Genomic DNA, 27,043 nt, shown 5'->3' on the forward strand with positions numbered 1-27,043 from the left:
GACGGGTCCCTAGAAAGATATAAAGCAATATTAGTTGCAAAATGATACTCTCATGAATATGGAATAGATTATAAGGAAACATTTGCCCCAGTAGCCCGTATGACCACAGTTAGGGCTCTAGTTGCAGTAACATCCATTAGAAAATAGCCTATATATCAGTTAGACGTTAAGAATGCATTCTTAAATAAAAATTTAAATAAATAAGTGTACATGGATCCTCCTCCTGGTTTGACTATTGAAAATGGTATGGTTCTTCGTCTTCAAAAGGCTTTATAAGGGCTTAAACAAGCTCCTAAAGCATGGTATGAGCGGTTTAGTGGTATTGTTTTGAACCTTGGTTTTAAATCTTGTTACACTGACACTGCTCTTTTTGTAAGATCTACAGGTACCTCACTTATTATTATTCTTTCGTATGTTGATGATATGATCATCATCGGGAATGATCAGAAGGAAATTGAAGAAATCAAAATTATGCTTAAAAAAACTTTTGATATGACTGACCTTAGTTTTTTGAGATATTTCTTAGGAATTGATGTAGCCTACTCGCCAAGATGGTACATTTTGTCCCAAATCAAGTTTGCAGTTGATATTGTTGAGCGTCCGGGAATGACTGACAAAGTATTCTGATATTCTTGAAGTGATAAATGCAAAAATGAGAGCTGAAAATGGAGTATTATTAGATTATCCAACTCCTTATAGGCAACTTATCGGATCATTAATGTATCTATCTATTACCAGGCCAGACATTGTGCATGCAGTACACAATGCAAGTCAATTTCAACATGCGCCCACATCGGTTCACATGAGTGTAGTATTAAAAATAGTTTGATACATCAAGAAAACTATATCTAAAGGGTTATTCTTATCATCTTCATCATCTTTAAATCTTATTGCTTATACTAATTCTAACTGGGGAGGAGATCCCAATAACCGTCACTCAAATATTGATTTTTGGGTGTTTGTAGGTGATTCCCTCATCTCTTAACGATATAAAAAACAACAAAAAATGTCCTTATCATCCACGAAAACTGAGTATAGAGTGATGGCTACAACAACCACCGAGGTCGTGTGGATGAGAGCACTACTTTCAGATATGGGTGTTGATGTTTCAGAACCTTCAAAACTATGCTGCGATAACAAAAGTGTCATATATATAGCCAGCAATCACACATTTCATGAGCGAACAAAACATATTGAGATGGATTGTCACTAAGTTTGCGAAGAATATTTGAAGGGGACGATTATTTTTCCCTATGTTCAGTCCGAGTTTCAGATTGCGGACTTTTTCACCAAAGTTCTTCCTCTACTAAGATTTTTGTATCTTCTTAGCAAACTTTCGATGATTTCACCGTCAGTTTGAAGGGGAGTGTTAAAATATTGTGTATAGATCAAGGGTATTTTAGACATTTTTTGTACTGTCCATTAGAGACTGAAATACTTTTTTTTGTTGTTTTTTGTTGTTTTTTGTTTATTTATTTTATGCTTCTTAAATGTAAGATGTAACTTTTTTGACTGTTGAAGTGTCAGTCCAACTAATCATTGGACTGCATTCCAACAGTCATAAATATGACCGTTGGAGGTAGTTCAACGGCGGTTGGACCGCATCCCTTAATGCCTTGTGACACTCTATAAATAGAGCCTCACCCCATATGTAATCTCAAGCTTTTCTAAAGCTTTTTGTGAGTAAATACAATTCCCTTTTATTCTTATGGGTTGTGTGCCTCTTATTTATTGTGAAGGTTATATTTTGTCTCTTTTGTGAGATTGTTGTTGGTCCATTAGAGACCATTGTGTATTTGTGCACTTGTGTAGCCTCTCATTGGCATTGTAATTGTGCACTATCATTTCATTACAAGTCTCGTATCACAAATTGAGTAAAAACCTTAAAACACAATACAATAGCATGATATGCTCTACAAAAAATAAAGTAATATGAATAGAATGATGTGTTATTGGGAGACACTAATAATGATGCTAGTATTGTTATGACATCTACATTTCTAATTATATGAATAGTATAATGTTAATTTTTGCAACATTAAACAAGTACAGCCATGTAGGTAAATGAGGGAGTTACTCCCACTTTCAATTACACTAATTAATATTGAATCAAGTTCAAGCAATAACTTGGAAAGAATTTTTTTGCCAAAGCAACATGGGTTACTAGAAGGCAAAAATACAAAATAACTAGGCAGAGAAACTGTTCGGAATGCTTAACCAAAGGGTTGAAAGGAGAGAACTTTGACTACAAATGAGAAAGGTACCGCAACCCAGCGAGAACAAAATATGCACACAAAAAATGGTCATATTTAACATGTTTGATTCTACCACCAAGGAAACTAAAAATTAGCTCCATTGAGAACAAAATATCAACTTAAACCATGCCTTTGGAGGAGGGAAGTCCACCAATAAGGGAACTAAAAAATAGCTCCACTGAGAACAAAGTTTCAGCAAATTGAAATCATACCTTTGGAGGAGGAATTGTCAAAATATTTGTAAAAAATCTGTTCACATCTCCATCTTTTGCTGCCTTTGTTTCTCTTAGTCCCTCTGTAAGACGCTTCAATGGCACAGGCTGTCAATGTGAATAAGATACAATCAGGTGGAGTAACAGAAAACAGCTAACATGTCTAGAGATCAGGTAAAATTAGTGACACTAGTTGCTTTAAGCACCAAACAAATTGAAGAGAAGTTTTCTTCCCAAATGAAAAATGATGTGTCTAATAGGCAGCATGAGTGTTGTGCTAGAAGAAGGGTTATTTTGCATGACAGAACAACTAAAGGATAATTATGTCACCAGAGAACAAGAGGGAAAGAAAAGAGTAGCGAAAACAAATAAATGGAATAGACGTGAATGATCAAATTAAAATGATAGGAAAAACACTACACATTTTGACACAACCATGTGAAACAAGAGGTTATTTGGTTACACCATTCGGATAAAACATGAATGAATCTTGGATAGAAAATAGATTTGTAATTTTCTGCCCACCCACATTTTACCACCAAACTCATCAATTCACACGTGATGTGGCAAAAACTAACTTGTGAAACACGGAAAGTTATACAACTGTTCTATCCAAAATGCATTTTAAGGATCCAAAAAACACCCCCCAACAAGGAAAACCAGTCGAAAATCCTATAAAAGGAAATATAATATCAACATCAAAAAAATCAACCAAGGGGAAACAAGTTAAAACTTGTAGACAAATTGCTCATAATACTCATACCACAAAGTCATGGAACACTGAGCCAAAACAAATCTTCATGGGCAGATCATAAGGTTATGTCCGCTCAACAGGACCCTAGAACAAAAGCAAATCCAAATACAAGAGAGGAGAGATAATGACTTGCTGAAGCATCAGGCATGATAATTCAGCTCTACTCTTTTGCAATATTGTCAGTATCATATCATATTGTATGTTATGACACATTGTATCACATATCAGGCATGAATCGATACAATACATCTTCTGTATCGGTAGATAAAAGATTATCAACCTGTATCAGATCATATCATACGATACAGGAGGTGCATTGTACTATATCATACGATACACCCTGTATTCTACAAGTTGATGCCTTTTTCTTTTACTTTTCAAGGCCGGAAAAGTGGTGACCAGCCATTATCATTTATTATGGAGAGAGAAAATCCATGACGAAAAAGGTTTTGGTTGGTTGAAGCATAAAGACTTCAAAAGGCTCTTGAATTTTGGTTTTAATTTTTGAGGAAGATGGATCACCATTTCCAAGTTAACAGTATGTTTTCCAACATTGTGAATTAATTGTTTGGAGGCAGGAATAGCATGGGATGCCAACAAAGCTCGTCAGATGTTGTGGACACAAGTGCCCCTTTATAAAACAAGAGCAGCAGCAGCAAGCAGCTTGCAGCCCATTTCGTAGGGCAAAATTTTTTTTAAAAAAAAAAATCCAAACAAAAACGGACCGAAATGAACCTAGGTGCGGTCAACGCACCCAGGATCGGGTTGACCGCACCCGCGTCGAGTCGCGTAGACGCGGGTGCGCCACCCTGCTAGCCGAATCCCTGTGACATAGCTTATTAAGTAAGATTATTTTCAAATTAATGACTTGTTTAATTTCTTGGTATATGCCTCAATTAATTTTTATGAGTATTAAGCATGGCTTCTTATCATATACTCGAATGCATATTTTAAAATATTAAATGTGTTTCTCTATTGTGGGTTGTATCCTTCTCTTAGTGGATTATTGTGTTTATGGTTTCTCTTGAGCATTGTTAAAACTCATTTTTTCCTCTATACTTATCATTTAGTCCTTAATGGCTTTATGTGTTTTTTGGTGATTTATTGATTTGGGTATGTGTGCACTCCTGCAACTCCTAGTGGTTACTCTCTACCGCTTTGATACTTTATATCATGCTTCTTAGAAATTTCATACTTGTTGTATGACATATGTGAGTTCGTGATTAAAGAAAATTATGTACTAAACTTCTACATAAAAGATCTTCATGAATCTCTACATATGTGCCTTCATTGTCTCACAGCAGACTTATGATTTAGATTAAGCTTCTTTAAACTATTATTTTTGTCTCCTTTTATTGGATTTTTGTGCCTTGGTGCATATGTCCCGTGATTAGCAAATTTATGGAAAACAAACAACAACTACGCCTTCATCCCAAAACAATTGGGGTCGGCGATATGAACCAAAAAAGAAAATCATTTTGGGTCTTCCACATGAATCCTTCTCCTCCAATCATTTATATCCAATGTCATGTCCTCGGTGAGGTTCAAAGCATTCATATCCTTTCCTATCACCTCCATCCATGTCTTCCTAGGCCGACCCCGACCTCTTTTAACTAATATATTTTTCCATTTCTCCATCCTTCTAACTAAAGCATCATTAGGCCTTCGCCGAATATGTCCAAACCACCGTAAACGATTCTCTCTCATCTTATTTTCAATGGGTGCAACACCTACCACCTTCTTACGTATCTCCTCGTTCTGAATCTTATCTTTTATTGTATTTCCACACATCCATCTCAGCATACGCATCTCAGCTACACTCATTTTTTGAATATGATGTCTCTTGGCAGCCCAACATTCCGTACCATATAGTAAAGCGGGCCTAATAGTCGTCCTATAAAACTTTCCCGTCAACCGCAATGGCATTCTACGATCGCACAACACTCCAGTTGCACTTTTTCATTTCATCGACCCAACCTTTAACCTATGATTTACATCTCCATCAATTTCTCCATACTTTTGAATGATAGATCCCAAATAATTGAAACAATCATCCACCGGTATTTCTTGCTCACCAAGCTTCACTACACTCTCATCACTACTTCATTGCTTACTAAACCGACATTCCATGTATTCTGTCTTACTCTTACTCAACTTAAAACCTCTTGCTTCCAATGTCTGTCTCCATAATTCTAACTTAGCATTAACCCCAGCTCTAGACTCATCAATCAAAACAATATCATCAGCAAACAACATACACCACGGCACATTTTCTTGAATTGATCTCGTAAGCTCATCCATCACTATAGCAAATAGGAAAAGGGCTTAAAGCAGATCCTTGATGTAACCCAACCGTTATAGGAAAAATGGTTGTTACCCCTCCACAAGTGCGGACATTGGTTATTACTCCTTCATACATATCTTTAATTATACTAATGTACTTAAGAGAAACACCTTTTTTCATCATTGTCCACCAGAGAACGTCCCTAGGTACTCTATCGTATGCCTTCTCCAAATCAATAAAAACCATATGCAAATCTTTGTTCCTCTCTCTATTTCTCTCAATAAGTTGTCTAAGAAGATGTATAGCTTCCATAGTTGATATTCCAGGCATAAAACCAAATTGATTCTCCGATATCATGACAACCTTCCTCAACCTAGACTCAATCACCCTCTCCCAAAGTTTCATAGTATGACTCATGAGTTTTATACCACGATAGTTTGTGCAATCTTGTATATCACCCTTATTCTTATATAGAGGCACCAAAGTACTCTTCCTCCACTCCTTAGGCAACTTATTTGTCCGCCAAATCTTGTTAAAAAGATTTGTCAATCATTCTAAACCTTTCTCTCCCAAGCATTTCCAAGCCTCGATAGGTATACACCATCCGGGCCAACTATCTCCTTCTTGATTTCATTTTCTTCAAAGCCTCTGCAATTTCTTTCTTTTGAATCTTGCGCATGAAGTCACGATTCATCTCATGAGAAGAAATGGACAAGTCTCCAAGATCCTGAGCATGCCTTTCATTAAATAGCTTATCAAAATAATCTTTCTATCTCTCCTTAATCTCCTCATCTTTGACTAAAACCCTTTGTGTTTCATTTTTTATACATCTAACCATACCCAGATCCCTCAATTTCCTATCTCTCATCTTTGCAAGCCTATAAATATCCTTCTCGCCCTCTTTGGTATCCAACTTATCATAAACCTCCTTATATACCTTATCCCTCGCGTTCCGAACTACTTTTTTAGCTTCCTTCTTTGCTATTATATACTTCTCCAAATTCTCATTATCACGACTCTTAGATTTCTATAACACTCTCTTTTAACCTTAATAGCTAATTTGACATCCTCGTTCCACCACGATGTATCCTTACCTAGCGGTGCACCGCCTTTAGACTCACCTAATACCTCATTAGCCACCTTTCTCATGCCACCCGCTATCTGATTCCACATTGATTATGAATCCTCCTCGAGACACCAATCAACTTCCTTAACTACCCGCTCTACAAACATTCCTTGTTTAGCTCCTTTCAGTGCCCACCACTTAATTCTAGGATCTATCCTATGTCTATCCCTTTTGCGGCCTTGTCTAATTCTAAGATCTAAAATTAAGACTCTATGTTGTGTAGCTAAACTTTCTCCCGGTATAACCTTACAATCGATGCAACAACCCCTATCTCTCTTTCTAAGTAGGAAAAAATCTATCTGACTCGTATTAACCCCACTTTTAAATGTTACTATGTTAATTTATGGAAAGTAATTTAAAAAATTTATCTTCTATGTTAATTGCTTGCTTGTTCAAATTTGTGAAAAGTGGTCATCATGTATTGCATATAATTGCATCAATTGATATATTGTTGTTCATATTCATGCTAAGGTTTTCATCTACCTTTATTGAATTTGATTTGAAACTTGTTTTTTCGAATAGGTTATTTGATATGAATTCACTTATTTGAAAATTGAATTTCGTATGTATTGCCTTCTTATGGCATTGATTTTGTCCATCACAAAATTTTATGTGATGCATCATCCCTCTTGGCCTTGTTGTTGGGTCAAGGTTAGCCGTTGAGATGAGTTATATGTGCACCTCATGTCATCTTATCAATCTAGATTCTCAAGGGTTATGAGTGATGTGTTGTCACTTGCCTTGAGTTAGATTGATGGTTGATTGGCTTCTTAACTCATTATTATTGGTGTTTCGAGTTAGCCATTGAGGTGAGTTAAGTGTGCATCTCAAATCATCTTATTAGTCTGCAATTATCAAAGTTTATGAGTGTCGTGTTGACACTAGTCTTTGATCTGATTGATAGTTGATTGGCCTCGGAATTTGAATATATTGTATTACTCATTTGTTGTATGGTCATTGTTATTATAGATGCTTCCAACTCTGTTTATCTGTGATGGCTATCTATTTTTTAAACCATTGTTTTTCGAAAGATGGTTAAAATTGATATTCTTATTGATAACATTAGTTTATTTTCATTACAAGCTTTCTTACCTAGAGTGTCTTCTTCTTTTTATACCTCTTATCTAAGTATCATTATATGTAGACAAGAAATGTTTGTTCACACCATCGTGTGTGTTTTTAGCCCATTGTTGGCGTTGAGATTATACTCTTGATCTAGTTGCAGATACACTTGCTTTTTTAGTGTCATTATATATAGACAAGAGATGTTTATTCACACATTTGTGTGTAATTTTAGCCCATCATTGACTTTGTGATTATATTATTGTTTTAGTCGTTGATACACTTGTTTTGAGTGTCATTGTATGTAAACAAGAGATGTTTATGCACCTTCGTGTGTGTCTTTAGCCCTTTAGTGGCATTATGTTTGTGCTATTGTTCTAGTCACTGATACACTTGATTTTTTATGATTGGAGATCTAGTGAGATGATTTTTTGGTCAAACTAGTGTTTTAATTTGTAAAATTCAATCATTATGATGTATAAGATTTTTAAAATCTCTTTGTAATTTTTCTAATCTCATTTGCTCTTTTATGATAAATGGTTGTTGAAATATTTTCATGCATTTTGCATTGTATATGCTTTAGTTGCATGAGTTACTCCATGATTAATTATCTTGCATAAGGTTATGTTTTTTCAAGAATATATTCAATAAACAAATATATGTTTTTTTTATTCCCTTTGTTGGCTCTTAGTTTGTATTGTCCCATAGTGGACTTGTGCTTATGCACTTTTGAAATTGTATTGTATATTCGTGTCTTTATGTTGTTCATGCTTGGACTTGTATGTGCTTTTGCACTTTGTTTTTGTAATTTTGCATATTTCATTATATGTTTTTCCAAGTATTTCATTAGTGAAATCTCTTATGTGTATGCCTATAGTGGCTATTGTGTGTATTTGACACTTGGTATTATCTTTTCACAAATTAATGTTTCTTTAACATTCTTGTCTTTTATGTCTTCCGATGTTCAAAATGGTCTTGTGATTTTAACTCCTTTGTGAGTTCTTTCCTTAATAATCATGTCTTTTATATGAGAAATATATGTGTATTCACTTTAAATAATGTATGTTCTCATGAATGATTAAAGTGATAAAAAGTTTATTGTATGATTTGTTCACGTTAAATGATGTTAAATTAACTTTATATATTGTATGTGTGTTTGACCATCCTCTCTCCATAATATATAATTAAAAATCTTCTTTAAAATCTTTTATAATACATATATATATATGTGTATAGTTGGTCCATTTTGTGAGCTTCTATTTCACATTCTCAAGCCTTGATGATATTGGAAACCTTATGCAAGATAATTAATCATGGAGTAACTCATGCAACTAAAGCATATACAATGCAAAATGCATGAAAATATTTCAACAACCATTTATCATAAAAGAGCAAATGAGATTAGAAAAATTACAAAGAGATTTTTAAAATCTTATACATCATAATGATTGAATTTTATAAATTAAAACAATAGTTTGACCAAAAAATCATCTCACTAGATCTCCAATCATAAAAAATCAAGTGTATCAGTGACTAGAACAATAGCACAAACATAATGCCACTAAAGGGCTAAAGACACACACGAAGGTGCATAAACATCTCTTGTCTACATACAATGACACTCAAAACAAGTGTATCAACGACTAAAACAATAATATAATCACAAAGCCAATGATGGGCTAAAATTACACACAAATGTGTGAATAAACATATCTTGTCTATATATAATGACAATAAAAAAGCAAGTGTATCTGCAACTAGATCAAGAGTATAATCTCAATGCCAACATTGGGTTAAAAACACACACGATGGTGTGAACAAACATTTCTTGTCTACATATAATGACACTTAGATAAGAGGTATAAAAAGGAGAAGACACTCTAGGTAAGAAAGCTTGTAATGGAAATAAACTAATGTTATCAATAAGAATATCAATTTTAACCATCTTTTGAAAGACAATGGTTTAAAAAATAGATAGCCATCACAGATAAACAGAGTTGGAAGCATCCATAATAACAATGACCATACAACAAATGAGTAATACAATATATTCAAATTCCGAGGCCAATCAACTATCAATCAGATCAAAGACTAGTGTCAATACGACACTCATAAACTTTGATAATTGCAGACTAATAAGATGATTTGATATGCACACTTAACTCACCTCAATGGCTAACTCGAAACACCAATAATAATGAGTTAAGAAACCAATCAACCATCAATCTAACTCAAGACAAGTGACAACACATCACTCATAACCCTTGAGAATTTAGATTGATAAGATGACATGAGGTGCACATATAACTCACCTCAACGGCTAACCTTGACCCAACAACAAGGCCAACACATAAAATTCTGTGATGGACAAAATCAATGCCATAAGAAGGCAATACATACTTACGAAATTCAATTTTCAAATAAGTGAATTCATATCAAATAACCTATTCGAAAAAACAAGTTTCAAATCAAATTCAATAAAGGTAGATGAAAACCTTAGCATGAATATGAACAACAATATATCAATTGATGCAATTATATGCAATACATGACCACTTTTCACAAATTTGAACAAGCAAGCAATTAACATAGAAGATAAATTTTTTAGATTACTTTCCATAAATTTGCTAATCACGGGACATATGCACCAAGGCACAAAAATCCAATAAAAGGAGACAAAAATAATAGTTTTAAGAAGCTTAATCTAAATCATAAGTCTACTGTGAGACAATGAAGGCACATATGTAGAGATTCATGAAGATCTTTTATGTAGAAGTTTAGTACATAATTTTCTTTAATCACGAACTCACATATGTCATACAACAAGTATGAAATTTCTAAGAAGCATGATATAAAGTATCAAAGCGGAAGAGAGTAACCACTAGGAGTTGCAGGAGTGCACACATACCCAAATCAATAAATCACCAAAAAACACATAAAGCCATTAAGGACTAAATGATAAGTATAGAGGAAACAATGAGTTTTAACAATGCTCAAGAGAAACCATAAACACAATAATCCACTAAGAGAAGGATACAACCCACACTAGAGAAACACATTTAATATTTTAAAATATGCATTCGAGTATATGATAAGAAGCCATGCTTAATACTCATAAAAATTAATTGAGGCATATACCAAGAAATTAAACAAGTCATTAATTTGAAAATAATCTTACTTAATAAGCTATGTCACAGGGATTCGGCTAGCAGGGTGCCACACCCGCGTCTACGCGACTCGACGCGGGTGCGGTCAACCCGATCCTGGGTGCGTTGACCGCACCCAGGGTCATTTCGATCCATTTTTGTTTGGATTTTTTTTTTTAAAAAAAAATTGTCCTACGAAATGGGCTGCAGAATTTAAAAAAAAAAAAATTGAACAGCGGCTTGCTGCTGCTGCTCTTGTTTTATAAAGGGGCACTTGTGTCCACAACATCTGACGAGCTTTGTTGGCATCCCATGCTATTCCTGCCTCCAAACAAATAATTCACAGCGTTGGAAAAAAACATACTGTTAACTTGGAAATGATGATCCATCTTCCTCAAAAATTAAAACCAAAATTCAAGAGCCTTTTGAAGTCTTTATGCTTCAACCAACCAAAACCTTTTTCGTCAAGGATTTTCTCTCTCCATAATAAATGATAATGGTGGTGGTAGAGTAGAGCCTTGGTGGCTATTAGTATTCACTTTTCTCCCGACGAGATGGGTGCTCTAGCCGTAGCCTTGTGTAGACCTCTCTTTTCCACATGTCAAATCCAATAAATTTCTTTTAGTTGTCATCTGTGTGCAATTGTATATAAAATGAAATTTGAAGAACCCTAGGCAGTGGCGTCGTAGGCCTCGTGAAGGCTCTCTCTCCAACAAACCACGTCAAACCTTTCGCTTATATTTTTTTTCGTGAAGACCAGGGAGTTTCAGACATGATTGAATCATGACAGTCAGCAGAACGAAGCAGGCTGGGTCGATCAGATTGTCAATCCTTTTGGTTCATCAATTTTGTCCCGTTGAGCTAAAGTACACAACATGCAGAACGTGGGTAACAAGTCTTCAAACAAACACACCAGCAAAAAAACTGAACCCCGTCCCGCGTCGGGGGAACCCCCGACCCCCTTCTATATATATAAATATATATATATATATATATTCATTTTTTCCCCTGCCGCACCCCCGCACCCGGGTTTTTTGGAAGTGCCGAATCCCCGCACCAGCACCCGCACCCGCACCCGCACCCATGTGACATAGGTGGAAAGTCAAAACTTTTTGTCTTGTAGTGTGGCTAGGGAGGTCAACTCCTTTAAATGTTGTAACCTCTCTTTTTCTTTTAATGAAGCTTGATGTGTTCTTCCCTCATTTTCTCCTCTCTCTTATGGTGCTTGCCCTAATGTTATGAGCTTGTATGGAGATGATCCCACTTAACAAAATCAAAAGCCTTAGCCAAATCCACCTTTAAGAGGTAAGCCAACTAAAGGAAGCTTCTAACAACATGAATATCCTCGTTGAGAGCAATCTGAATTCCATGATTCTCCTTGCAACGAAAGAACATTTAATCAGCAAGAACAACTTTATCCATAACTGTCTTGAGCATTAAAGGCAAACTCTTGGCCATCAGCTTGTATAAACAGCGCAAGAATGAGATGGGGGAAAACGGTCAATGTCCTATGCATCCAAACAATTGTTCTTAAAGATTACTGATGTTTTATTGAGGATTGAGCTGGTTCCCCGCCATGAAACTCTTTCATGAAAGCTAGGATGTCCTTATGGTAATCATTCCAAATCCATTTAAAATAAAAAGGTGGAAATACATTCAAATTTAGGCATTTCCCTTGGCCAACAACCACAATGTTGGCTATTTTTCTTTCTCGCAAAAGTTTAGTTCCAGTTATGTGCATCTCATAGTTGATTTTGGTAAGTGGTCAGTCAATTTGCCTGCTAGTCATATTATAGTTTGTGGTGAACTTACCTTTGAAGAACTGCATTAGCTCCCTTAACATATCTCTCTCATCCACCAAACTGTCTCCAATTCTCACAGCAGCTACTCTATTCATCCTTCTATTAGACATTGACTCAAAAAAATTTGATGTTCAAGTCTCCACTTTCTTGGCCAAACGATACAGGACTGCAATTTGAGTTCTTCCATTCACAAATAAACTCAATTTGTTCTTTGATCCTGAGCAGGTTGCCTTCATACTACAGCTCCACACCCTAATTCTAAGACTTGTCAATATCCAAGAGCTCCTTTTCCCAAGATTCAACCTCTCTAAATTGGTTCCTGCCCCTACCTCCTTTTATTTCCAATATGACACTGCTCCATGTTGCAACTTTTCTAAAGATTCAAAATGCCACCCGTTTGACTTGCACATGTGAATTCCACTTTAGAGACTAAGCTCCAAATTTCTAAAACCCTTGTCTACCATCTTAATACCTCTGACGCTCCACCCATCAACAAACTCTTGGAACAGTCGCATACTCCTGGTAAAAGACTAAAGCTTTTGTTTCCTTCTAAAAAGAGGGTTAAGTTGAAATCTTTAGCAATACACTAAGGATGCTTCCATAGCTGTCTAACATAATCCAACTCTGCTCAGAATGATATTTTGCATGAACTAGTTACGAAACCATATACGATAGTAAGTACAAAAGGGTTTTCTAGGAGGCGTTTACAAAAGGTGATACAACAACAACAACTACGCCTTCATCCCAAAACAATTGGGGTCGGCGATATGAACCAAAAAAGAAAATCATTTTGGGTCTTCCACATGAATCCTTCTCCACCAATCATTTCTATCCAATGTCATGTCCTCGGTGAGGTTCAAAGCATTCATATCCTTTCCTATCATCTTCATCCACGTCTTCTTAGGCCTACCCTGACCTCTTTTAACTAATATATTTTCTCATTTCTCCATTTTTCTAACTGGAGCATCATTAGGCCTTCGCCGAATATGTCCAAACCACCGTAAACGATTCTCTCTCATCTTATTTTCAATGGATGCAACGCCTACCTTCTTACGCATCTCCTTGTTTCGAATCTTATCTTTTATTGTATTTCCACACATCCATCTAAGCATACGCATCTCAGCTACACTCATTTTTTGAATATGATGTCTCTTGGCAGCCCAACATTCCGTACCATGTAGTAAAGCGGGCCTAATTGTCGTCCTATAAAACTTTTCCTTCAACCGCAATGGCATTCTACGATCGCACAACACTTCAGTTGTACTTTTCCATTTCATCCACCCAACCTTTATCCTATGATTTGAAAAGAAGTCGTCATTATGTATATGCAGGACCCGACCCGATCTATATACTGGATCGGGTCCAGACCCGATCAATGTATAATGTAAATTACAATGTTATTAAGGGGTATTTTTGTACCCTAGAATTACATACTCAATATATTAATAGACTGAAAGGCGCAGCCACAAGGGTCTCTCTCTCTCTCTCTCTCTCTCTCTCTCTCTCTCTCTCTCTCTCTCTCTCTCTCTCTCTCGGTGACAGGTCTGTGTAGAGATCAAGGACCCCTTTCTCACATGGTATCAGAGCAGCGTGACGTCTGGGAGTGAAGAGTTGCCTCGTTTTCATCCTATCAACGTGAAAGTCGGCAGGCGCGTGGATCTGACCAAGTCTGGGTGTGAAAAGCTCGATCTTGGTTTCACGGTGACAGACCTCGATTTTGGTTTCACAATGACAGGCACGTGAATCTGTGAAAAACTCGACCTCCTGTGTTTCTCGGTCACAGCCACGTGAAATTGATCCAACACGTGAACTTGTTTCTCCTGCTTTTCTGTTAGCCGAAGTCCAGCCACATGCTTCTACTATCTGTTAGCCGAGTGCTCTGTTAGTCGAGTGCTCTGTTAGCCGAATCTAGCCACATGAAATTGATTACCTTTCTGTTAGCGAAGTCTAGCCACGTGATTTTGATCAAACACGTGAAGCTGATTAGCCGAGCCCTCTATTTTGTCTCTCATACCTAAGTGTCAGTTCAGGTTTTCTCTCAAATGGATTTCACTCATGCGCAGTCATGTCTGTCCTCCAGCTTTCTCGGTCAACTAGTCTCTGAAAAACTGAATAACTCAAATTTCTTAACATGGAAAAGACAGATCATCCCATTTATAAAGAGTCAGGACCTCTCTGGTCATCTGGATGGATCAGTTTCACCGCCTCCAGAATTCATTTCGCAGAAAAAAGCGGACGATAAAGGAGAACAATCTATTGTTCTTCACAAGAATCCAGAATATGTTGCTTGGATTAAGAGGGATCAATCGCTAGTGGCATACATCACTTCAACTCTCTTACAGGAGGTCCTTGTTGCCCTTCTTGATGATTGTTCGGCCAAAGAACTGTGGGACAAGTTAGTTCAAACATATTCATAAATTTCTGAGGCAAGAATTATGTTTCTTAAGCGAGAGTTTTAAATGCTGAAGAAAGATTTCATGTCTATTATGGAATACCTGAACAAAATGAAAGGCATCACAGACCAGCTGGCTATTGTTGGGTGTCTTGTCAGTGAAAAAGATAAAGTGCAACAAACCTTGAGTGGATTGGGGTCAGACTATCATGTTATGACGACAACCTTACTATGTTTACCAGAACTTCTTAAGTTTGAAGATCTTCGTGTGAAATTATTGCAATATGAAATGACTCTGAAAGGATCTTCTGAAGATTCTCATGGACATTCAGGAACCCAAGATGTGCTAGCTACGGGAATAAGTTATGGTCGAGGACGAGGAAGTTTCTTTCGAAGAAAGGGAGGCCAAGGGAGAAATACCTATGGAGGTCGTGGTATACTTCCAACACCCAATATACAAGGACAAAGACCCATTCCCACATGTTTTCTATGCAACAAGAAAGGGCACATTAAAGCAAATTGTTGGTTTAATCCTCAAAACAAAGGGAAAGCCCCACAAGCAGAGGCTAGGAAGGATGGAGAAGTAAAGGAGTTGTTGTTAGCAGTCTTGGCAGAATTGAATATGAAGCAAAATGACAAAGGCATTTGGTATGTCGACTCCGGAGCAGCTACTCATGTCAGGGGTGATGTAGGTAAACTCTTGACTCTTACTCCTTATGTTGGTAAGAATAGTATAGTCACAGGAGATGGATCTCATCACTCTATCTCACATATTGGAAATGCCATTATACCCATGTCAAAGTCCTCTCTTAATCTTCCAAGTGTCATCCATGCATCTAATATTCAAAAGAACATTGTTTCTGTCTCAAAACTTGTTGATGATGTTAATGCTTCAGTTGAATTTACTCCCTCTTCCGTTTATGTCAAGGATCTTCGCACGATGAAGACATTCGCTGAAGGAAAACGATGGGGCAACATGTATATCTTTCAAAAAGATCCTTCCTCTGTTCATTCCGACTATTCATCCTTGAAGCCTCACCAACGTCAATTTTTTTATCCTGATTTTATGTTTACTATTTCTGAATGTAATAAGCCAAGACTTTGGCATAGACGTCTTGGCCATTGTGGTCACCATTTTATTGAAAAACTTGTCTTGAATAATCTCATTCCTAAGTCCAGTCTGAGTTCAGAGGTCATTGATACAAAGTGTTCTAGTTATCATTTATGTAAGAGTCATGTTTTACCATTCGCTTCCATTAATAAAAGAGCTTCAAGGCCATTTGAGGTCATTTGTTCAGATGTCTGGGGTCCTGCCCCAATTACTTCTCTTTCTGGCAGTAAATATTATCTTATTTTCATTGATAGTTATTCGCGTTATACTTGGATATTTTTTATGAAGCACAAATCAGAAGTCTTTGGATTGTTCCAGAGATTTCATTCTTTTGTTCAAAATCATTTCTCTACCAACATTCTCAATTTCCAGTGTGATGAAGGGGATGAATTCTCCTCGAGTGACTTTGTTAGTTTCCTTCAACATAATGGGATAAAGAGAAGAGTGTCTTGCCCGCATACACCTCAACAAAATGGGATTGCTGAGAGGAAGCATCGACATATTGTTGAGACTGCAATGAGCATGATGTACGGGAGCAATCTCCCTGTATCATTATGGACTGAGGCTTTTCACTCCACAGTTCATGTGATAAATCGACTGCCCATGAGTATCTTAGAAAATAAGTCATCATATTTCTCTTTATTTGGCATACAACCTGATTATCATGAATTACGTGTGTTTGGGTCTGTTTGCTATGTTCACATTAACAGCTCACTAAGGCACAAGTTCCAAGATAAAGCCTTAAAATGCAGGTTTATAGGATATGCAGAAGACTACAAAGGGTACAGGTGCTATGATCCCTGAGTAAGCGTGTCAAAATATTGAGAAATGTAGTTTTCGATGAAATGAACTTTGATGATCAGCCTGCTAATTCAAGCCTTCATGCTGATAACTCAAGCCCCAGCGTTGAGGTATACTACCCATGGTTAAATGCAGAACTCTTTTCCAATGGTAAAGCAAACTGTTCAGCAAACTGCAGTCAGAAGGAGACACATGAGGAATCAGCCAATGAAACTCAAACGGAATAGACTGTTACACAGGACTTGGAGCCAACAAGGTATAAGGGTGTTGTGTACACCCGGCGAGAGAAAGAGCCCTCATTCATTCCTTGTACAAGTACGGATCCATCTGATCCCGCTTCACAGATGATGGATATCAGAAGATCCTCACGGATTCGACATCCGCTTGACAGGTGGGTAAGTTATAAAAAAATTTCATTGGATTTTCAGTTATTCTTGACATCCATAAGTAAAGAGGATGAGCCCCTCATGTTCTATCAAACTGCGAGCTCTAGAAGATGGGTAGAAGCAATGAATGAAGAAATAGAGGCCTTACATGAATGTGGGACATGGGAGATTGTCCCTAGACCACTAAACAGAAATGTTGTTGGGTCAAAATGGGTGTACAAGATAAAGTAAAAACCAGATGGGAGCATCGAAAGGTACAAGGCTAGACTTGTAGCCAAGGGATTCACACAAGAGGAAGGACAAGACTTTGATGAAACTTTTAGTCCTGTAGTTAAAATGGGGACCATTCGCATCGTGTTGAGTCTAGCCATTGAACATGGATGGACATTGAGCCAGCTGGATGTAAAAAATGCATTTCTGCACGGGGATTTAAAAGAGGAGGTCTACATGGAACAACCCACTGAATATGCAGAACGAGACGCCAAAAAATATGTATCAAGTTAAAAAGAGCACTCTATAGTTTGAAACAAGTTTCTCGTTCCTGGTTCGACAGTTTTTCTCTAGAGATACAAAAGCATGGCTTCTCTCGGTCCCTTCTGGATCACTCATTATTTATTCACAATGAACAAGGCGTCACTACTCTTCTATTGATATATGTAGATGACATCATCATCACAGGGAACTGTAAAAGTCACATTGAGCAGGTGAAGAAGTTATTAAATCAGAGATTTAAGACGAAAGATTTGGGAGAGCTGCCATATTTTCTTGGGGTAGTAGTTGATAAAAGAAGTGATACACTCACACTTACTCAACACAAATATACGTTGGACATTCTCAGCAGAGCAGGCATGACAGATTGTAAGCCGTTAACAACTCCAAGTGTCATTCAACAGAAACTGAGTTCAAAGGAAGGGAATATATATGGAGATCCCACTAAGTATCGCAGCTTAGTTGGCATGTTGCAATACCTGACTTTTACTAGACCTGATATAGTGTACTCGGTTAATCAGGTGTCCCAGTTTATGCATGAACCTCGTATGTCACATATGGAGGCAGTCAAACGAATACTTCGTTACCTGAAGGGTACAGTTGGTGATGGGCTGGTATACAAGAAAAGAGAATTAGATCCAGGCGAGGGCCATGAGATCGTCATTTATGCTGATGCTGATTGGGAGGGTGATCCAGATGAACGACGATCAATATCCGGTTATTGCAGCTTCATTGGATCAAACTTGGTATCCTGGAGCAGTAGAAAACAAAAGGTGGTTGCTAGGTCAAGCACTGAGGCTGAATACAGATCAACGGCTACTGCCACGGCTGAGGCTACATGGATAAGACATCTCCTGACAGAAATGGGAGAATCGATTGCTCGGTCACTACTATTGTGTGACAATCAAAGTGCCATCAACATGTCCTTCAATCCCATCCATCATAGTCGAGCAAAGCATATTGAAATAGATCAACATTTTATTAGGAAAAAGGTTGAAGATAAAGAGATTGCGCCCATGTATGTGCCAACTGAAGAACAAGTTGCTGACATTCTCACTAAAGGATTGACAAAGGACAGATTTTGGTTTCTGAGAGGCAAGTTGTTCATGGTTCAGGACCATGCACAACTTGAGGGAGGCTGAAAAGAAGTCGTCATTGTGTATATGCAGGACCCGACCCGATCTATATACTGGATCGGGTCCAGACCCAATCAATGTATAATGTAAATTACAATGTTATTAAGGGGTATTTCTCTACCCTAGAATTACATACTCAACATATTAATAGACTGAAAGGCGCAGCCACAAGGGTCTAACGCCCTTTCTCAGGAAACTCTCTCTCTCTCTCTCTCTCTCTCTCTCGGTAACAGGTCCGTGTAGAGATCAAGGACCCCTTTCTCACATGATTTACATCTCCATCAATTTCTCCATACTTTTGAATGATAGATCCCAAATATTTGAAACAGTCATCTACAAGTATTTCTTGCTTACCAAGCTTTACTACACTCTCATCACTACTTCGTTGCCTACTAAACCGACATTCCATATATTGTCTTACTCTTACTCAACTTAAAACCTCTTGCTTCCAATGTCTGTCTCCATAATTCTAACTTAGCATTAACCCGAGCTCTAGACTCATCAATCAAAACAATATCATCAACAAACAACATACACCACCATACATTTTCTTGAATTGATCTCGTAAGCTCATCCATCACTATAGCAAATAGGAAAGGGCTTAATGCAGATCCTTGATGTAACCCAACCGCTATAGGAAAATTGGTTGTCACCCCTCCACAAGTGCGGACATTGGTTACTACTCATTCGTACATATCTTTAATTATACTAATGTACTTGAGAGAAACACCTTTCTTCATCATTGTCCACCAGAGAACATCCCTAGGTACTCTATTGTATGCCTTCTCCAAATCAATAAAAACCATATGCAAATCTTTGTTCCTCTCCCTATATCTCTCAATAAGTTGTCTAAGAAGATGTGTAGCTTACATAGTTGATCGTCCAGGCATAAAACCAAATTGATTCTCCAAAATCATGACAATCTTTCTCAACCTATACTCAATCACCCTCTCCCAAAGTTTAATAGTATGACTCATGAGTTTTATACCACGATAGTTTGTGCAATCTTGTATATCACCCTTATTCTTATACAGAAGCACCAAAGTACTCTTCCTCCACTCATTAGGCATCATATTTGTCTATCAAATCTTGTTAAAAAAATTTGTCAACAATTCTAAACATTTCTCACCCAAGCATTTACAAGCCTTGATAGGTATACCATCTAGGCCAACTGCCCTTTTTTATTTTATTTTCTTCAAAGCCTCTGCAATTTCTTTCTTTTGAATCTTGCGCATGAAGTCACGATTCATCTCATGAAAAGAAATGGAGAAGTCTCCAAGATCCTAAGCATGACTTCCATTAAATAGCTTATCAAAATAATCTCTCCATCTCTCCTTAATCTCCTCATCTTTGACTAAAACCCTTTGTGTTTCATCTTTGATACATCTAATCATACCCAGATCCCTCGATTTCCTATCTCTCATCTTTGCAAGCCTATAAATATCCTTCTCGCCCTCTTTGGTATCCAACTTGTCATAAACCTCCTTATATACCTTATCCCTCGCGTTTCGAACTACTTTTTTGGCTTCCTTCTTTGTTATCATATACTTCTCCAAATTCTCATTATCACGACTCTTAGATTTCTATAACACTCTCTTTTAACCTTAATAGCTAATTTGACATCTTCGTTCCACCATGATGTATCCTTACCTAGCGGTGCACCGCCTTTAGACTCACCCAATACCTCCTTCGCCACCTTTCGCATGCAACCCGCTATCTTATTCCACATTGATTCTGCATCCTCCTCGAGACACCAATTAGTTTCCTTAGCTACCTGCTCTACAAACATTCCTTGTTTAGCTCCTTTTAGTGCCTACCACTTAATTATAGGATCTATCTTATGTTTATCCCTTTTACGGTATTTTCTAATTCTAAGATCTAAAATTAAGACTCTATGTTGTGTAGCTACACTTTCTCCCGGTATAACCTTACAATTGATGCAACAGCCCCTATCTCTCTTTCTAAGTAAGAAAAAATATATCTGACTCTTATTAACCCCACTTTTAAATGTTACTAGGTGAGACTCCCTCTTCCTAAACCACGTGTTGGCTAAGATCAAATCATAGGACAAACCAAAATCTAAAATCCTTTCTCCACTTTTGTTTCTTTCTACTATACCATAGCCTTCATGGATACTCTCAAATCCATCCCTACTAATGCTTACATGTTCATTAAGGTCACCGCCGATGAAAAGCTTTTCTCCATAAGATATCCCTTGTACTACTCCATCTAAATCTTCCCAAAATTGAAGCTTAATGGAATCATCTAAACCTACTTGAGGTGCATAAACACTAATAATATTAATAATATTCGTACCTAATACTAATTTAATAAGTAAAATCCTATCCCCCTTCCTACGGACCTCAACTACATTATTTATAAACTCACGACTAATAACAATCCCTACTCCATTCCTATTCCTATTTATTCATGTATACCAAATCTTATATCCCCAAGGTTCTATCACTTTTGCTTTCTCACCTACCCATTTGGTCTCTTGTAGACATAAAATATTCATCTTTCTCCTACACATAACATCTACTAACTCTACCAACTTACAAGTTAAAGACCCTACGTTCCAAGTGGCTAACCTAATTTTATGGTCTTGAACTATCTTCTTTACCCCCACCCGTCCAACAAAGTGAGGGAACCCTTGCCTATTTGACACCACACCCAGGCGCCGGTATGAGTTTACAAAAGGTGATAGATATAGAAAAATCTCCTACAAAGTGACAGCTTCCTTCCCATTTATGGTTAAAAGAGGAATCTCCTGCAAAGAGATAGGACAGTTTTGCCCCTAATGGGCAGATCCTATTACAAGGGTCAAATTACCAAAATACCCTTAAAGGGTATTTACCTATTACAAACACTTAAAATACATAAATATGTATATAGATATACATATACATACATATATATATATATGTAAAATATTACAATAATCTTTTAACACTATTGTTTAACAAAAGAAATCAAGGGAGTAACATGAATAAGCTTGTGTGCATTACACAGCACATGACAAGATTACATAAATGTGTATGATCAAACTGGACATGACAAATGTCCCATAGACGTAACATCACTAGAAGGCAATTCCTAAGAGCAATAACCATGATAAAGTAATAGCATGCCAAAGAAATTCATATTTAGCCTTCATCTTGTTGTTAAAAGTAGATTTTCACTTGAGTGTGAACAATCTGCAAGCTAGAAAGATCAGAAAAGCTGCAGCAGTATTGAAGATTTGATGCATCCTTTATGTGCCAAAGCCAAGTTGAGAATCGATCTAGTGTATTTGTATCAACATTTTGTGGATACTTGAGCTTAGCATGAAAATGAACACATGAAGCTGACTTTGCAAAGATGAAAGGAGTACTTCCTTGCTTGAAAGTAGAATAGTAAGGTATCGGCAATCACCAGAAACAAGAATCGCCCAAAAGCTCCCTCTTGGGCGGAAAATGGTTCCAGAAGGGGAGAGGTGCAATGCATGTTTCAGTTGAAACCCCATGTTGCAGAAGAGAACAGGTGGGCCCCAATCACTCTTTCCCACCTGGTGTTCGTTTCAATCCAGGCAGAAAGAATGCTACTTTTATGTGACAGGGAACTTTCACATGAAAGTGGGTGTGAAACAAACAACCCCGAACAATATAGGAAACTAATATTGCCCACTGATGTATGAATTACAATTGGTTGTGCAAACATGCAACTATTTGTCACTATTTCAACTTTAACACCCACAGACAATTTGTTGTAGCTGTAACTATTTGTTAGTATTCTAAGACCCACAGACAAAGACAAATGTTCTGTATCACATTTTGATGTTAAATGACAACAATAAATTATCATCATTTGTCATGTAAATAACAATGTTGAAGACATGTCGTTTATATCATGTGAAAGAATTTTCGTAAAAGAAAATAGAACAACTGCTCCAGACTCCCAATGACAGAGAAATTAAGCAGCCGAAAGTCTGAACTGTCTAAAATTTCTCCTCCGTTTGACATCATGACCACCACATGTATGAGTTGGCATATTTTCATCCTTAATGTTCTATATATAGGAAACTAAGATGCTTACCAGCCTTCCAATGCGACCGAAATGAGGCAATACCATTGTCTGTTTGATATGAGAAAAATATGGTTAATTCAGGGAAGAAAAGAATGCTCTATTTAACAATGAATTTTTACAATTAAAAAATTTGAATTAAATTTCAACTGAATTTGTTCACATCTGCAAAAACTGGAAAGTAACAAACTCACCAGTTTTTGTTTCTCCTTTGGACCATTCTCCACTTTATTCTGGCCACATATCAAAATAATGGATCCTGAAAAGCTGTTAAATGTTTCCTCTACCTTGCGTAGAAAATCTTTCCTATTTGACTTAGGTACTTTCCTTGACAACCATTGGTGAGAGTCTGGAAAGTACACAATCACTGGCTGCAACGATGGCAACAGCTGCGAAAAAAAAGAGTGAACTCACCATGATCCAAAGTCACTTCAAATGTGAAAAAAAGGGGAAAAAGAAGTACCCAACGAATATGTAACAGAAATGAAAATCATCAATGACAAACAGTACATGCAAGCAAAGATCTAGAATTCAACTAGCGGAGTATCTTGAATTTGGTATTAATATACAAGAAATTATTATAATACTGCATTTTAAATTAAGTGGGAGAATACCTCACAAAGTGCTTCGATGGCAATGTGCCAGTCCTCTGCCTGAGTATCAAGATCATGCTCAATGTATTGAACTGGAAAAATCAAGATAATTAGGTGACATTCATAAATGCACACATGAATGATCTTGTACCTTGATCGACTAAGGTACAGCACAATATCACTTAAGATTTGCAGAATATCATATTTATGTTCAAAAAAATATAAAAGGCAAGCAAAAGTAAGAATCAATGGTATCAAACAAGGAATATGTGATGGGAAACCCTGCAATAGAGGAAAAAAAGATGTCTTCCTGCACACGGAAAACTACCTGCAGAGGACCTGTCCAACAAATGGCTTTCAACCACTAAAAAACAAAGAGATAACTTATGGGAAAAAATCATGATTATGAGGTAAATACAGTTTAGCGTTCCTAAAAGCAGAGATGTCAAAGATAGACGTCCACTTCAGGCATATGGAAGGGCTGGAGTGCTGCTTTTGATGATATCAAAGAAGGGACAGAGATCAAGCTGGCTATCGTAGGCAGATTCAGTTCTGGAAAGAAATATGGGCAGGTCAAAATTCTCTTGAGTTGAGATCTCTTTGTATAAATCCTGGCATTTAAAAAAAATACTTCTGCTGCAGATAGCTGATTAAGAGCTGGTGTTTGGCACATTATTCTGAGAAGAAATCTGACTTTGAAAGATAGTCAACTTCTGAGGAGGCAGACAAACTGGTTTGCAGGTGCCAAAATCTCTGGAAACTTCCTATTCAGATCCTCCAATTTCTCTTGATTCAGACCTCTGAGCTTCTTTTCCCTAAGAAGCCAATATGGAGCCCAGGTCCTATTAATACACTGTTTCTCTTTATGTGGCTGACTTCTATGGATCAAGTCCCTGTTCAAGTTAACTTGGAAAGAGAGGGTTTTCCTCAGAGAGTGGCCTTTACATCGGCTCCACAAAGAGCATCCATGGCACTCGTGTCGGTCTTGCTCCTTCAAAAGGCTGCTCTGAGTTGCCAGGTTAGTTGTTAAAAGAAAGGGACATATCAAGACAGCACTTGCACCATGGATTTGAAAGGGGGGAAAATGGAAGCTGCTTTGGAAGTGGTGGCCCTCCCTTTATTATTGCATTCTAAATAGAAGAAATAAAAAGGACTTCTTCAAGATAAGAAATGGGGTACAATACTCATTCAATTTCTCAGTTAGTGTTAATCCTTGACAATCATACATCCGTAACATACATCAGTTCTCTATAATATCTTCTTTAGCTGATTGCTAATAGTAATCCAAATCAGGGGTTCATCACATGTCCAGGATTCCTCTTATGTTGATGGCATAAGAGAAACAAGAATATATTTATCTTTCCATCACTAAAGCAGAACATGGTACCATGGCCTTGACTGCCGCTGATGCAGATGTCATTCTCTAATGTCTACAATCCCATTGTGTGCAGTTGCACTAACAATGAGAAGCATGTGTACAGCTTTACAAAGAGCATATTATGCTTCACTGTCACTATGAAGTACCTTGATGGAGCCAGTCTTCCAATAAGTTTGCTATGTTCTCTTCCATCTCATGCACATTCACTTCTACAGAATCTTTTCTTATCTCTTACAGTACATTCTTAGTATGACATCACAGAAAAAGCTTGAGACGTGGTACTCAAATTATGAAATTAGCTATATGTTGCAATCCCTAGAGCATTACATTTTTCCTTGCCCATTGAACATTTTGCATTGGATATTCCAGTAAACTAGAGTAGTTATAGTTCATCCCCTGGTATGGTGTCAAAGGTAACCTGCTAAAGTGGCATGTCTAACAAATTATTCAGATAATTCAACCACTCAACACACATATCCAGTAATTTCATTCAACCAGTCAAGACACATATCCAGTAATTTTACAATGAGGAAAGACTATAGAAGTCAATTGCTACCAGATGACACAACTAACTCTATTATTTCAAAAAGAACATGTGATATCATTACAACTGATGTGTTCTTTCATTAAACAATTTTATCAACTTAAAAAGCAAACTTATGTTTCCCATTTTTGCTATTTTTCCTTTTTTGTGCTTTTCAATTTGATATTCCTGTTTTCAATGTAATAATAACATAATTTGATTTTCACGAAAGAGAACAAGGATGGCATACCAACATTGTACGGATCCACATGCAAACTGCAAATAAACTTGTATGTATGTATATGTAGGAAACTAAAGGTTGTCTGTAACCTAGGAAAGTTCAACATAGCAGGCATCTTTGGAATCGAAAAACACCATGCACCAAATTCTAAAATCTATGAATGACTGCCTAAAATTTTCTCTGCTGCCCATGTTGCATGTATCTGTTTCTTTACATATCGACCAATTATACCAGAAAACAAATGGAAGTTTTCTTTCTTTCTTTGTGCTACGACTACAGTGTTGGCACATACAATGAAATTTAAAAATTGACAACTGCTTCTGGAATTGGGATAAGACAGGAGCAACCTCTTTGTTTCTTTGCACTAACAGCTTTCTAGAGAACTTGAGACTGAATGAAAGAAAGAAAAAGAGACAAAGAAATAAACAAACAAACAAGATTAATAGAGGAAGAAACAGCTATAACATACTGTCAATCCAATAGACAGATGGTTTTGCAGCCTTGGTGTTGCCTTTCTCAGCATTGTGTTCTTCCTTGGTTTTCTTGCTGCTATCGTCCAAGATAACAGCAACTTGATCTCCATTTACCTCATAAACTTCACCACGCTGACCACTGGATAATGGCCTGCAACACCACCAATTCTTTTATATCTAAAAAGGTGCATACAAGGCTTACAAGCACAGAAAATGGCCTAGGATGTGAAAATCTAAGCATATAAGCAGAAAAAATGTTGTATCCCATGGAAATGCAAAATGTTTTTTTGATAGAAGGAAATGCAAAACATTGAAAGAACTAAAATTCAATCTCTTAATTGAAATAATATGATTATTTCACATGTGACTGTTGAATAGAAACTGTCAATGAGGAGACAAGTAAAACAGCTATTAAAGAGTCCCCACATAACAACCTACGAATTTGTAACAACATTAACTGATGAGCCAGATGATTTTGAGATCAATTTCAGTACTATGCACTGTTCTCAAAAAAAATTCTACACCGCTTACACTTGTTTGTAGATAGTCTATATCAAATGGCACCAAAAAGAAACAGGCACTCCCATATATCAAGTCTAAGCATCTTTCTAACTAGCAGAACAGAAAGTATCAACATGAAAATCATAGAGAAAGGCAAAATTAATAAAATTAAAAGAATGTGGATAAATAAATCTATATGCTTGTGTGAATGTGGACACTCTTAGATAAGTGTACGAGTACAAGATAAACATACAAAGGTATGACAAACCATATGCCAAGTTTGCTGCCTTGGAATGCCTAAGCAGTACACACACTG

At 36.9% G+C, this 27,043-nt stretch overlaps 1 protein-coding gene across 2 annotated transcripts in view; it reads right to left on the reverse strand.

Annotated features, from left to right (window-relative positions):
* LOC149846991 (uncharacterized) overlaps positions 1–27,043 on the reverse strand; it is a 161,913-nt gene that overhangs the window by 104,634 nt on the left and 30,236 nt on the right. For both annotated transcript variants that reach the window (XM_089996729.1, XM_089996728.1), the window contains 5 exons: positions 26,223–26,377; positions 23,633–23,703; positions 23,213–23,407; positions 23,031–23,069; positions 2,468–2,575 (listed from right to left, as the gene is read on the reverse strand). In XM_089996729.1, coding sequence (XP_089852855.1) covers positions 2,468–2,575; positions 23,031–23,069; positions 23,213–23,407; positions 23,633–23,703; positions 26,223–26,377 — 568 coding nt within the window. The remainder of the gene's footprint in view (positions 1–2,467; positions 2,576–23,030; positions 23,070–23,212; positions 23,408–23,632; positions 23,704–26,222; positions 26,378–27,043) is intronic.

Source organism: Nuphar pumila, chromosome 2 (genome assembly GCF_984573655.1).
Source record: "Nuphar pumila chromosome 2, dmNupPumi1.hap1.1, whole genome shotgun sequence".
Classification (NCBI taxonomy): domain Eukaryota; kingdom Viridiplantae; phylum Streptophyta; class Magnoliopsida; order Nymphaeales; family Nymphaeaceae; genus Nuphar; species Nuphar pumila.